General features: G+C 35.4%; 1 protein-coding gene across 4 annotated transcripts; it reads right to left on the reverse strand.

Annotated features, from left to right (window-relative positions):
• Positions 1 to 1,439: 1,439 nt before the first annotated feature.
• On the reverse strand, positions 1,440 to 12,071 carry LOC132184391 (26S proteasome regulatory subunit RPN13). 4 transcript variants are annotated; one of them, XM_059598017.1, is made up of 14 exons: positions 11,953 to 12,071; positions 11,667 to 11,737; positions 9,075 to 9,167; positions 8,850 to 8,909; positions 7,891 to 7,929; positions 7,721 to 7,795; positions 7,551 to 7,617; positions 6,918 to 6,999; positions 3,722 to 3,834; positions 3,602 to 3,625; positions 2,693 to 2,787; positions 2,531 to 2,608; positions 2,367 to 2,421; positions 1,440 to 1,827 (listed from the first exon to the last, which is right to left on the reverse strand). In XM_059598017.1, exons 2-14 carry the CDS (start codon positions 11,703 to 11,705, stop codon positions 1,685 to 1,687), a joined length of 963 nt encoding a protein of 320 aa, XP_059454000.1. In that variant the 5' UTR covers positions 11,706 to 11,737; positions 11,953 to 12,071; the 3' UTR covers positions 1,440 to 1,684. The 4 variants fall into 4 exon arrangements, with proteins under 4 accessions (XP_059454000.1, XP_059453998.1, XP_059454001.1 ...); XM_059598015.1 differs by having other exon boundaries at positions 11,667 to 11,743; XM_059598018.1 differs by having other exon boundaries at positions 11,922 to 12,071.
• Between the last annotated feature and the right edge of the window lie 2,326 nt (positions 12,072 to 14,397).

Consider the following 14,397-nt stretch of genomic DNA (forward strand, 5'->3'; position numbering starts at 1 on the left):
CGGGCCCAAAGAGAAAAACGGAAATATGATCAAAAGAAAGAATAGGAGTTTATACTATGATTAAGGGGAAATGGAGACAAATTATTTTATAGTTATAATGGTGTATATGATTTATATTATTTAAAAAAATTAAATATTGTGACAATATATTCGCCACATAACATCATGTATATGGTTAGATGCAATAAAATTTGACCATGAAATGACTCATCTCCATTTCAAATAGAAAATACCATATTTCGTATTTCTTATATCGAGCAAGCAAATAAAGTTATTAAAAGTGAAAAGACATTATCTTTATGTTCTTTTTCCTTTTCGTTTTTTGGTCGGTGTCAAGCTGAAGTGACATATATGCACACCAAAAACTAATTTTTTGGGTTCGACTTCATCTTACATCTACATGTCACAATTTTATTTGAAAAATTTATTAGTAGATAGGAGCGGTTTTAAGAGGATACTTAATTTAATCAATTTTCAAGCTTAAAAGACTAATAAAACTAATTATATTACAATTTTCTTCTAAACTTATGTGACGGTTTAAATTTTAGTGGCAAATTTAAATATAAACTAGTTGCAGTAGTGTGAACCAAGCCCATGTGCCTAACGGATTAACACTCAACAAATGTTGATTCTCGAGAAGCCTTGAATGGGATTACCCTGACAAAGACAATAGTCATTCTTGGGTTTTGGTAGAAATTAGCTTATAGAGAAGCTTTGCATCTCCAATCTATGTTATGGCACCATTCTCATGAAATTGTGAGCTTTTATTTATTTATTTATTTATTCAATTTAGGAAAAGGGCAAATGTGAGACCACAACATGAAAAGTAAAAACAAATGGTGTGCAACCCAAACAGAGTCCCAAGACAATAAAAAAATCAATGTTTCAAAACTTAAAACTACTAAAAATGAGTCAATTAAATGACACGACCCATTAGGAGAACTACGGTCGCCACAAACTGTTGTTTGTAGAGACAAAATTCGTAAACAGAACAACTTAAAATGTAACAACTCTAGCAAGCAAAAAGACACTCCGCAACAATAAAACAAGCAGCGAAGAAAGCTAAATCGAATCTACCGAAAAGAAGCCACACCATGGTGGCCGGCAAGGCCGATAACCAATAGGTATAGCTTTGGAGGACACCAAATCAAAAAATCTGTGAATCTCCATAGCCCAAAAGCTAGAGATCCATTACTGGGGAATCAAGGAAGGCAACGAGCAGGCTTGCGGATTAAAACAAAGCGGACATATGACGGGGCATGCAACACAGTCACTCACAAAGGAGAAGATGGATCTCATAAGAGGTTTCAAGAGCTTCTCCCTCCTCAAAACAAAAGAGAAGCGATTATGATAATTTGTGCCTTCAAATGCCATACAAACAGCCCAACTTGTCGGTTTCAAGATTAAATTGCTAATTGAGTATCAAAAAACCAGTCAGCTAAAACAATGGTCTCAATGTAACATATAATCCAAATGTTAAACGAAAAAGAAATACGCAAGGGTTTATAGATCTGTGTACATAAAGAGTTATAAATGCAAACAAAAACCAACAGCTTTTCTCACCCCCAACCCCCCCTCCTTTTTTCCTAAGAACGTATGTGAATAAATACAGTGAGCAGAAGTCTCATTTGCCTAAAAGAATCGAGGAGAAAAGAAATGAAAAAGATGCATCAAAGTGTCTCTGCTAATGGGACTCATCCATAGAGTCATTCCGATTACATGATTGAGATCTTATATCCTTGTCATCTTGCCTCGACTCCTCAGACTCCGATGTTTCAGAAACCGAATCCTCAAGTGCCTCCAGAAAAGACAAAACAGTGAATTTGTCTACAAGAAAAGAAGAAACACAAAATACAAGTCAGTATACCATACGTTAATGAGTGGATAAACAAAACTATGATTACATAATCCCACTCGCAAATAAGGTAATATAAAACCCATTTTCTTCTCTTTCTCCTATATTTATTTATTTTTTAATATATATTTGGAGTAATGAATTGTGAAGACAAAACAAAACCAGCATCAGCCCTTAATATGTTTGGATCCAACAAAAGCTCGTTTTGACAAACATGTAGTACCCTGTGGTGTCAAAGACTGTTTCTCAACATCACCTTGCTATAAACAAAACAATAACCCAAACCTACATGCTTTTTACTACCCTGGTAATCCAAAACTTCACTGAGCTCCCTATGATTTGATGTAGAAAATGGCACAAACAAACAAACATGCGTGTTGAAGATGAAGGTTTGACTTGTAATTAAAACTATAAAGTTACCAGTATGACATGCATGACTGAGTCACAATACTGTAAAGTAAACTTGGGAATTAAAAGACATGCTAAGAGATTTTGGAGCCCAACGACTTACATTTACTTGGGTCAATTCCAAACTGAGTCAAATCTATCTGTCCCGTTCGAAGTACCTATACAATTGTGGGAATGAGAAAAAGAAGGAAGAAAAGGAAAAACGCCATCCTTAGAGAATTCTAAAGCATATTGCAAAAGTAAATACGTGGGGATTCAAATTATTACATAAGTGAACGAATCTACTTGTTGACAGAAAGGTGGACTCTGAAGCAACTCCAATATATCCTCCGGAGTCCATTGACCCTGCATTTTATAAGCAGTAAAACTCGTAAACTGGAGTCTGAGGTAAAGTACTAATGGAAACAAAAACTCCAGACTATTGTATACCTCAGGTAGGTGTGATGCTAAACACTGCTCTAATGGCAATGTGTGGATCAATGGCATTATCAAATCAGGTTTCAAAATATCTCTTAGTCCCAAGCCTAGCCAACAAAAGCAAAGACAAAATTAAATCCATATGTTAACAAAAAGTAAAAATGCATGAGTTCAACCTACTGCACCATGTACCCATATTAAATTATTCACAGATTCTACTTGCTGGTTTTCCAGAAAATTTAACCTAATGGCACTACAAGAACAGCAAGACAGAAGCCAGTCAAAATAAAAGATCTGGCAAAGAAGGGATATCACAGAAAACCAACATCCTGCAACTACATTTATAGATCTACTGCCAGCAGGTCATCCTCTTTCAGTATAAATCACTATTTTAACATTCTTAAACCATGAATCATACGGCACAAGCAGAAGCATCAGTAATAAATAATAGAGAATAAAGAAATGCATAAGGGACTATGATGACATGACTTGCTTCTTCTTCTTTTTTTATCTGTAAGTTAGGCACACACACCAAGTGAGTTTTGAGCCCACAATCTCACTCTCGTCATTGTTTTGACAATGGTAGGATATGCAATTTGAGCTAGAGCTCATTGGCATGAAAAGAGTTGGTTTTTGGGTGATTTAACTGAGTCTAACCAACACATCAAACAGATATTTCTTCTCTCTCTCTCTCTCTCTCTCTCTCTCTCTCTCTCTCATTCATTTTTCAGATAAGCAACCATGTTACATGGTGGAGATTAATGGGATTACTGGTCCTGGGAAATCTCCTAGATGCAAACAACTTGGTGATGTACAGCTTCAAACGTTTGCATTTAATAGCATGCATTAGTATTGATTGACAGACTTATTTACACTAGCTGATATCAGAGATTGATAAAAAATGACAAATCAAATGATCACCTCCATCTGGATCTCCAGCATTATCTGCAACATGTATCATCACATAACAACGTGTGAGAGTTTAGAGCATTAAAAACATAGAAAATATAAAAAGCATTATTTAAGGAGACAGCTTCATACCTGCAGGCCCAATGTTACTCAAGATACGTTGCAGGTATTCCAACTTCACTGGTCCAGATGAAGAGGTTCCTTCACTAGTTACATCCGCATTTGAGCCAACCAAGTTTCCAGCTCTAGACATCATATATGGAGATAAAATCAAACTAATGTCCAGCAAAAGCAAAGAAAGTAAAGAAACAAATTTTAATTAGCATGCAATACATCATCCATATACGTGAAGATTGCTTCACTGGAACCAACTTATTTATATCACAACTACTATAGTCAAACCTTAATTTCAAAGTGCAACCCCTGCAAAGGTTGGCTTTGTTTACAGCAATTGAAGCAAATAGGAACCAGAGCAGTATGGTTAGCACCTCTAATTTTTTCACGAAGACTGATAACAGGAGAAAAAAAGAATTAAAAAGGTTGGCTTCTTCTATTAATTATGATATAAAGGGAGGGCAGTCTAACAGGTATAAAGGAAAGGCGAGGGGCATTCACATGTTCAATGAAGCCTAAGATGCTATCTTGGAATGTGAGAGAGCTGAATGAGAAGGATAAGAGGATGAGGATTAAAGGACTTATAAGGAATTGGAAGGCAGATAGTCTGTTTACAAGAAACTAAACTAAAGTATGATACTAGGGGTGTGGTAAGGAGCTTGTGTGGGTGTGTACATTTGGATTGGTGTTATTTAAGTCGAAAGGGGCTTCTAAAGGAATTTTGTTAGTGTGGGATAGAAGGGTAGTTGAAAAGGTGGAGCATTGTATGGGGAAATTTACCATTGAGTGTTCTTTTAGATGCATCAGTGACAATTTTGAGTGGCATTTGTGGGTGTGTATGATCCTAACAATTATAATGACATAAAATTGCCTTGGAATGAATGGGTTGGCATTATGACTAGGTGGGAGAAGCCATGGTGCATTGGAGGAGATTTAATGCAATTTGATATTTGAGTGAGAGATCAGGAGGTACCCATTTTTCCACAGCAATGAGGGAGTTTTCAGATTTGATATTTGAACATGGGCTCATAACTTGGTCTAATAAACCTGCTGATTAAAGTTGGTCACAAATCAATAGATTTTTACTCTCTTGATTGGGAAGAACAGTTTCCTGATGTAGTTCAGAGGAGACTCCCTCGACTCTTGTCCTGTTGCTAGATTGTGGGGTTTCGAGTAGGAGAAGTGGGTATGTCAAGTTTGAAAATATGCGGCTAAAGTCTGAGGGTTTTGTGGATTAAGTGAAATTATGGTGGAAGTCTTATCAGTTTCAGGGCTCCCCTAGTTATGCGTTGGCTTGTAAGTTGAAAGCTTTGAAAGAAGGTTTGAAGAAATGGAACAAAGAAAATTTTGGCAATGTAGGGAAGTGAAAAAATGAGTTAATGGATGGTATTTGAGAGCTTGATGTCATTGCGAAAAGGAGAACTTTGATTAAGGAAGAAAGGGTGAAAAGGGAGGATTTTTCTAGGGAGTTTGAGAGGTTGCTTCTCTTTGAAGGAGTGAGCTGGCAGCAGAAATCTAGGGCTCTTTGGTTGATAGAGGGAGATAAGAACATAGTTTTTTCATCAGTTGGCAAATTTGAATAGAAGGAATAATACAATGGGATACAAACATAGTTTTTTTCTCATATTTCTAATTTTTCAGAATTTGTGGATTTTTGTTCTTTTAAACATTAGTGGGAACTTTCTTGTATACACCATTTATATTAGGGTTGTGCATATCTGAGGTTATTAATGATATGAATTATTTATCCAGAAAAAAATGCAGCCCCTACATGACTTGGGAAACAAAGTATATCGCACCAATTTTTTTTTTCTTTTTTCTTTCTGCAAGCAATTGAATCTTAAAAGGGTGAATCAAGGGATGTAGTAAGTAATATATTTACACTTATCATCACATAACAAATTGAATCAAGGACTCAAAAATAACTTATATAAATCTATCAATGCCAGCACTAAATCCATGAGCACACATTACAGTAAGTAATATATTTACATTGTAACAAAAAAATAGAACAAAGCAACGACTTCTTTTTTAACATACCAGACAGCTTTGATGTATCCCAGAAACTAGGGGATGTAAATACCGTGTGATCTTGGGCAGGGAATTGAATTATCAGTTTACCCACTGTGAGAATGACAGTCCATTCCTTAGTAAAACTACGTCGATTGGATCGCTTGAACAATGAATAAATACTGATAAAGAGATCCATATCTGTTTTAGGCTGCTTTTCTTTTTCTGTCTTGAATTACTTTGATAATTTCAATTCATTCTTTTTGTGACCTGCATACCACCAGTTTATTTGAATCGTATACCTTTTCTCCATAAATGGCTGGGTTTCATTGACTGCCTCAGGTTAACAGCTCAATTGAAACAGCTTTTACAAATTACATAACTCGTAAGTATTTTTTTATAACTAATCTAATCTCATAAAGGAATGGAATGGCAGAAGTTTCGAAGATTGGGAGAGGTCGTTGTAGGAGATTGTATCTTTATTTTTTAAAACTTTGTATCAGTGAACAGTTGCTTTTGTGTCTCCTTTGGCATTTAGTTATAGTGATTTTCTTGTTCTTTTTGCCAATTCTAGTTAGGGGTCTCCTTTTGTATATTTCTTGTGTACTTAAGGGTGCCTTACGTCTTTAATAATATTTGTTGATTACTTATCCAAAAAAACAAAGAAGTACAGAGGAGTGCAACCCCAATATATGCAAGAGAAACACTTTACTATTACAATATTATTTGGTTTCAATTTGAGATTCCCAATCTGCTTCAAACATGTTCAAAGCAACTTTTTTTTTTTTTTTGATAAATAATCGTAATTTCGTTAAAAAGTGCAAAAGTCACAACACAAGTACACCCCAAAGAAGTATACAAGAGAAACACCTAGCTAGAAAGAGCAAAAATAAATAATAAATAAAGAAAACCAAGAAAAAAAAAGAGAAAAAAGTAGAGCAATATTGTAACATGTTAAATGCAAAATAGAACAATCAAGCTCGACATGTTAAGTTTTCCAACATGGTATTTGGTTTCAATTTGAGATTTCCAATCTGCTTCATACATAAGCTAAGGTAGTAGTGTAGAACTCAATATAGGCTCTCAACCTGAAACCTATCAAATTGAATCCATTACCAGACCTAATTAAGAACAATCAGATTGACTGGTGGTCTTTTTTTTCTTTTTTTTTTTCAAATACATTCTTTTGTTATAAGAAATGTACCTTGATGAGATATCATCTTCAACCATATCTTCAGAAACTTGTAGAGGAGCAGAAGCATCAGGGTCTTCTTCACCAAGGAACTCTGCTAAAACAGCAAGATAATCAAACTCGATGAAAAGATGTCTAACTATTGAGCAGATCTTGGCCAAAATAGGTTAAATGGTTCATTCAACAGGGGAAATTGAATACAGAAAATCTCTGGCAATCAAAACAAAAATATACATTCATTTCACAGAAAATCTCTGGAACTAAAATAAGTTATTTCACAACATTATATGCAAAGAATAGAAAGCAAGAAGATGAACTATTACTAAGGGGGATGGGGAGGGAATTTTTCAGTAAGATAAGCAAAGTCAAAGTGAGGATGTATAGACAAACATACATTACAAACAAAAAGGATAATTGAAAAGGATGCTTTCACTTAACTTAAAGAAAGAGGAAAACCAATATGGACTTAAAAAAAGAAAACATATGCACTTGGTAAAGACAATACATGATAGCATGTGTTTGATGACCAATATGGCCTTCAAGCAGAATAAAATAACAGGACCATGTAGCCAATGTAAAATAATTGGGAAAATGCTCCATGCATCTTAAAGCTCCTGTCAGTGGAACTTAAATCAGCGATTATACCTAATGGTCGATTGATGTGGTAATTAACTGAGCTACATAATTGTGAGTCACCGTCAGCATTAGGCTCCTGGAACCCACATTGGAGAATAACATGTCAAAATCTTACAATTAGTGGCTCAGCTAATAATATACAAAAGGCAGAAAGAAAAAATAGGAACAATGAATCTGACCTGCATCCAAAACATGAACTTCCTGTCATCACTATTGAACTTCAAAATGTAAACCCTTCCTGATGACTGATTAACCTGAGCAAACCAAGAATGAAACTACCAAGGGTCAGTACTATACTCAAACATACCAAAATTATAATGGCCAAACAATTGGATACAAAGCAATATACCTTCTCGAAAACTGCCTCGTCAGGAAATACAATCTGATCCTGTGATACCTTATGTCAAGGAAAATCAAACAAATTCTAGCCAATAGCCACCACACACAAAACAGTAATAAACAGTACAAAGAATAAGAATAGAAAAAATTAGAGATGGAAATCAAGGGCAGGATGGATTGAACAGGCTTGCCAAGGCAAGGGCAAGGACTAAGCTGTAATGTGAAACCACCATAAGGAAAATGATGAGAATATCTTCTGATAACAGCAAGAGCAATGAATCTCATAACATTAGTCACTACCACTGAAGAAGAAACGAAGATGAGACAAAACTAGTTCAGTACCAATTTTGGACCTCATTGTTAACAAACCAGCATCACAAAACAAAATTTCTTTCTCCCCACCGCCACTAACATAATAAACAAAAACACACACACCTCATTTCTGGTTTTAAAAATTGTCTTTCCAATTCAGGAACAAGCATCACCATGTCCAAGCCATATCTGTATCTCATATATGTATCTCATATATGTCAAACACCGACACACAAAGGGTTCACCGTATCTATGCTTCCTAGCTTGGCCAACAGTAGATCTAACTCAAAGTCAAAAAATGCTAACAAAGCCAACAAAAGTGTATATATATCTGTGAGTTGTGATAATAAATAGATATTAGTACAATAAAGCACCATGGTAGAAGCAAATGTTCATTTTGAATCCCTAAGCACTGTCCTCAATGACAGAAAGTAAAAAATTTATAACTAATATAATTTCAAGCCTCAAAAGCTCTGAAGCTTTGACCCTTTGAACAAATACCAAACAAACTGAATAGTGCAACATACAAACATGTCAAAATAGGGACTACACAATTATTTCACAAAAATAAATAATAAAAACCAAAAGAATTCAAGTGAATGAAATTTCGGCTGGATCCATAGTAGCCGATGAAAAGAAAAAAGACAACTAGGATACATCTTCAACGGCATTCTTAATCCGATCAATCCACTGCAAATGGACCAATCCTTCCTCCCCCTGCCACCAATACAAGAGAGGTTTTAATCTCAAAAGTTGTGTTGAAACATAGGGTCAAAAGATGAATTAAAAATAATATAAATAAATGTTCAAACTTTACTAAAGATGGACCTTTAGACAAATGGAATTGCAAAGAAATTTCCAATAGGTTTTTATTTACCATACCCTTGCTATGCGAACAAGCCCTTTGCGAGTATCAGGCACAACCCTTTTCCCTTCAAAAAACATTTTACCAGCACGAAACTCCAGCATAATTTCCTGCCAATTGAAGCTTGTTTTATAAATTCATGCAACAAACATCATATGAACAAGGGAATGGAATGCAGAGACGTGTCCCAAAACCTTTATCCTGGACTACAAAAATGTTGAATAGCAATAACCTCAAACTACAATGCCAAACAAGCAGAAGAAGAATCTGAATTGAGGTAAAAACGAAGAGCAAATATATAGTTAGCACACTACTATTTTACTTGTTCACTGACACAAAAATCGCATAATTCTAATTATGCTTCCTAATATATTGGATTCCCAATAAAGTTTTCGATTTGGTGTGCAGAAAAATCCCAGTATATCACTTGCACTATAACACTACCCATAATGGACTACCAGACAGCATACCACAATTCCGCATTAATGGAAAGTCTTGACTTCAGGTTACAAATTTAAAAATCAACAGACTAAAAGGTAGATTTTATCATAACACCTCTCAAGGGTGTTGATCACTCCAAAAACATAGGTTTAATGCCTATGATATACTTTTTTTTGATGAGTAACAATAATGCCTATGATATACTTAAAAAGGAAAAGTCACTTATTACAGCAAACGTAAGTATATAGCCTGCATGTGATAGACATACCACTCACATTTTTACTTTATTTTTACAAGTAATAAACCAAATTCATTAAAAGTGTAAAGTGCCTCTAAGTACACCGAAAGTATACAAAATGAACCACCTAACTAGCAGGGGCAAAACAAACAAGGAAATCACTAAAACTAATCGACAAAGAAGACACATACGCTGCTGTCCATAAATACAAAGTATCATAGAACAAAGATAAAATTTCCCTCAACGCCCTCTCTCTGTTCTCAAAGCACCTATCATTCCTTCCCTTCCATACACACTAGAAGATTGCACGTAGGACCATTTTCCATACCGCAACACTCGTATGCCTACCAAAGGAGATAGGACCACCAACAATTAAGCAAATCAACAACACTTCTAGGCATAACCTAGGACATCCCAAAACGACTAAAAAAGGCACTCCACATGGCAAAAGCCATATCACAATGGAGAAGACAATGATCTACTGACTCCCCATCCTTTTGCACATGCAACATCTATCCATCACGATGATGTGCTGCCTCTTGAGATCATCCAAGGTGAGAATCTTGCCTAGATCTGCCAACCATACAAAGACTGCCACCATCGAAGGAGCATGTGTCCACAAAACACTCTTCCAGGGGAAGCGGCCCCCTACAGGAGCCACTCACATATTTCTAGATCTGCTGCAAGATGAACTACTATAGGGCATTTATTGAAAGAATTTAACTCAGAATATAGCTCCTGTTCGAGGAACACCTCTTTAATAAGTTTTGCATAATTGCTTAAACGAAGTTCAAAAAGGAGCTAGAGTAAATGCACGCCCATCAAAAACTAGATAAAAACAATATACAAGACAAGTCTAATAGTTACAAAAAATTATCAAACCTAGATGATGTATTCAAAATGAGGGGACATATTCTGGGCTCGTAACTACTGTTCTAGTACAATCCCACCCCACCCCCTTTTTGCCCCTCTGCCAATGTTCTTATATTAAATGCAAAATCTCAGTGTGTTCGAAGTATTCACACTGCAAACAAGCACTTAATGATTTAAGCCAAAGGAACATAAAAGAGAAGCCTATTAAGCATCAAAGAAAAGAGTTAAAAACCATGCAGAATCCCTGTGTATCCAAGAAATCAAGGCATCCCTTACAATTAAAATGCATAACAGAATTCCAAACAACATAACACTACTTGCTTAAATGGACATCCCTAAACAATATGCCTGCCCAACTACATCCTCAAAACTAGAACCTTCCTACTTATCAAAAAAAAAAAAAAAACTAGAACCTTCCTAAATAATAGAACTTGCATATCATTCCTAATGGAACAACGACTTCCATTGCCCTAATAACAACCATGGGTAGTATACCTTGCATAGCAAAGCACTGCCATCATAAAACTAAATAAGTTACTTAAATTTACCCCTTACAAACGCAATCAGTTTACTCAAATTCAGGAATTCTAAGACCCCTTAAATCTGCAAGAAACCCGAAACCAAGCTTAATAAACACATCCCTCAAGACACTGAAAAATAACATTCTAATGTTATTATCTGCCACTTGAGTACAAAAATACCAATAACTCTAGTGCTAATGATTTAAGGAAAAACTATCCTCAAATTTGGTTTGAAGGAATTTCCTCCAACACAGTTTGGAAGGAAAACTTTGTTCATAACTGATTTTTTTTTAAGAAAAAAAAAAAATTAATTTTATCCTTAACACTATGCTTCGAATTTTGGAGGAAGAGGAAATTAACAGAAGCATTTGCATATATAAACACAAACATGTTTGCACAAACATAAATACAAATATAAGTGTGTATGTATTCTGATTGAAACTCACACTTGCTATCAAATACAAGTATGCATATTGTATCCAAAAACATGATTAACACATATAAATACACATGCATATTCCCTAAAATATATGTACCTGCATCTGAGGAAAAGCCTCGGTTGAAGACGAAGCCATAGCTTCCACTTGTCTATTGCGTTTGCCTCGAACTGCAACTAAGATATAAACAAAAATACACAGACGAATTACCGTTAATTCGCTGATTATTTAACTCCAAAGAGAATTTTATTTTTTTCTTCGCATAAAACCCTAGACACAGAGTGAACAGAAAAACTCTTAACAGAGGGAGATGAATTTGATTAATAATAATACCAACAATAACAGCAGTAATACCTATAAAAATACACGATATTTCAAGAATTACCGGTGATGAGATTCAAAAATGCGAGACAGACACAGAGAGAGACAGAGACTGAGACAGAAACAGAGACGGAGAGATTTATTTAGGAGGTCGCTTCTCGGCTTCGGAGGTTTCGGAGCTGAGTTGTTCTCAGATAGGACATCATTTGCAATGAAATTACGGAAGTGACATTCAAGCCCGACACGCTGGGATTAGAGTGATAGAGTCATGGATTAATGTAACTAGCTTATAACCCGCGCTATACGCGAGATTATTTATTATAATTTGATTTTAAAACTTTCTGATAAGTAAACGAATATAAAAAGAATAATTTGATTTTAAAACTTAAAACACATCTCCATTGTATTTTTTATTATAGGTCAAATCTATTATGCCTATTTCAATATAAAAAATTTAAAAAAAAAATACAAAAGGTGATTCAACAGCATATTGTTGAACATAGTGACACAATTACACAGAATTTTGCATGAATATATAAATCACATAAAAATATACTATCATAAGAACCATATATAATTTTAGTTTTAATCCATATAAATTAAAACATATTAAAAAAATTCTCATATGTGTAATTTAAAACCAGCTGGAATGAGTTAAAACATAAGATCCTTAGATCATAAGACCCATAAAACATATTAAAATATTTATTCTCATAGGAGTAGTTTTATTTCTTGCATCAAAGAAATAGATAAAAAATCCTAGAAGGAATATTGGAACACCAAAAAAAATAATGCAACAAAGTCAATTAAATTTACAAAAGAACAATAAGAAATTTGAATGAAAAATAATATATAAATTAAAACAAAAATTAAGGAAAGAGTAACCCTAAACCCTATAATGATATATTGAGAATGGTAGCAAAACTGAGAGTAACCCTAAACCCAATAGGTTTTTGTGTAATACCTATTATATTTCAAAACAAATAAGACTCATAAAATTTTGGACATTTAAAAAATAATACAAAGAAAAATAACAAATCTTTTTATTTTTTTATTTTTATGGATACTGTTAAATATATTGGATAATATATTAGAAGCGGAAGAAAGAGAGAGAAAAGAGAGAGAGCGAAAGCACACAATGGACTACATTGTATTGACTCTGATAATAATAATGAATACAGAGACCTCTATTTATAGAGAGTCAAGTAACCTAATAGATTAAGAAAAGGTAAACCTAGTAGAATAAGAAAAGGTAAACCTAGTAGACTAATAATACCTAAAGAAGTAAATAACAAGTAATATTCTTAACATCCCCCCTCAAACTCAATGTGTAAACTTGAGTTTGGATAAACGAAAAGGGAAAGAAAAAGGAATTCGCCGAAAAAAAAAACTGCTTGTGCCGAAACAATTGCCGAAGTAACACCATAAAAGTTGTTAGAGACCGGTGGATTCTGCCTGAATTTGAGCAATGCATTTAAGCTGGAGCTTGGTTCACTTGGTAGTAATTTGACTTGAAAACCATTTACTACTAATGAAGAAGCTTGCCTAGTCGACTGAGAAAAGCAAGGCCGGTTAAAAGGGGCTTGTTTGGCCCGTAACCCTTGGACCGTCTCGCCTGATTGGCTGAGCTAAAGTCTGACCCAAAAATTCTAGCTAGTAGACCGTCTCGCCTGGTCGGCTGAGATAAGCAGGGCCGGTTGAAGAGGCTAATCATGCCTGAAACCCTTGGACTGTCTCGCCTTGTCGGCTGAAGTAAAGTCTAATTCATCTAACTAGTAGATCGTCTCGCTTGGTCGGCTGAGCTAAGTAAGGAGAAAAATGGCCGGTTGAAGAGGCTATTCATGCCTAAAACCCTTGGACCGTTGAAAGGTCTGACCAAAAAAAAAAAAAAAAAAAATTCTCACTAGTAATGGATCAATGGCCTAGAAGAGGCTGCAGTGACCGGTGATGGCGGCATTTGACAAGGCATAAGTGGGCCGGTTGAAAGGGGCTTCTTTGGCCCGAAAACCCATGGACCTAAGGAAAGATTGGTCTGACCCGAGAGTGCCATCCGCAAGAAGAATGAACCGGATTGAACTGCGCCAAAGAAAAGGCTATGGAACCGAATTGAACAATGCATGAACCAACTTGAACCGCATAAAACAAACGCCTAAATTTGGAGAATAATATTGTTTTCTGCCATATAGAGATGCCAAAAGCAAAAATAGACCACAAATTTGAAATCAGGACGAAAAATTGAGTAGAAAACACCTGATCAACTTGTTTTTAAGTGGTCAAAGTCAACGGTCAATAGTCAAAGTCAACGCTACAAAAGTCAACCATGTCAAGGTGCTAACGTGGCAGATAGAGCTGATGTGGCACAAGGCTGACGTGGTGCATAGAGCTGACGTGGCACTGATGACATGTCGCTAATGTCGTGGCACGTAGGACTGACGTGGCTATTAGGGCTGACGTGGCAAGGATGGCGTGGCATGTGGGTGCGATGGCGCGTGTGGTACACGCGCGAACG

This window comes from Corylus avellana, chromosome ca6, assembly GCF_901000735.1.
Source record: "Corylus avellana chromosome ca6, CavTom2PMs-1.0".
NCBI classification, from domain to species: Eukaryota; Viridiplantae; Streptophyta; class Magnoliopsida; order Fagales; family Betulaceae; genus Corylus; species Corylus avellana.

Excerpts from the sequence above, each read along its gene's own strand:
- LOC132184391 (XM_059598017.1), bottom strand. The coding sequence starts at position 11,705 with ATGGCTTCGTCTTCAACCGAGGCTTTTCCTCAGATGCAG. Across the intron at positions 7,796-7,890 it reads ACGAGGCAGTTTTCGAGAAG|GTTAATCAGTCATCAGGAAG; the intron begins GTATATTGCTTT and ends TGGTTTGCTCAG. Across the intron at positions 3,835-6,917 it reads GAAGATGATATCTCATCAAG|AGCTGGAAACTTGGTTGGCT; the intron begins GTACATTTCTTA and ends TATGATGTCTAG.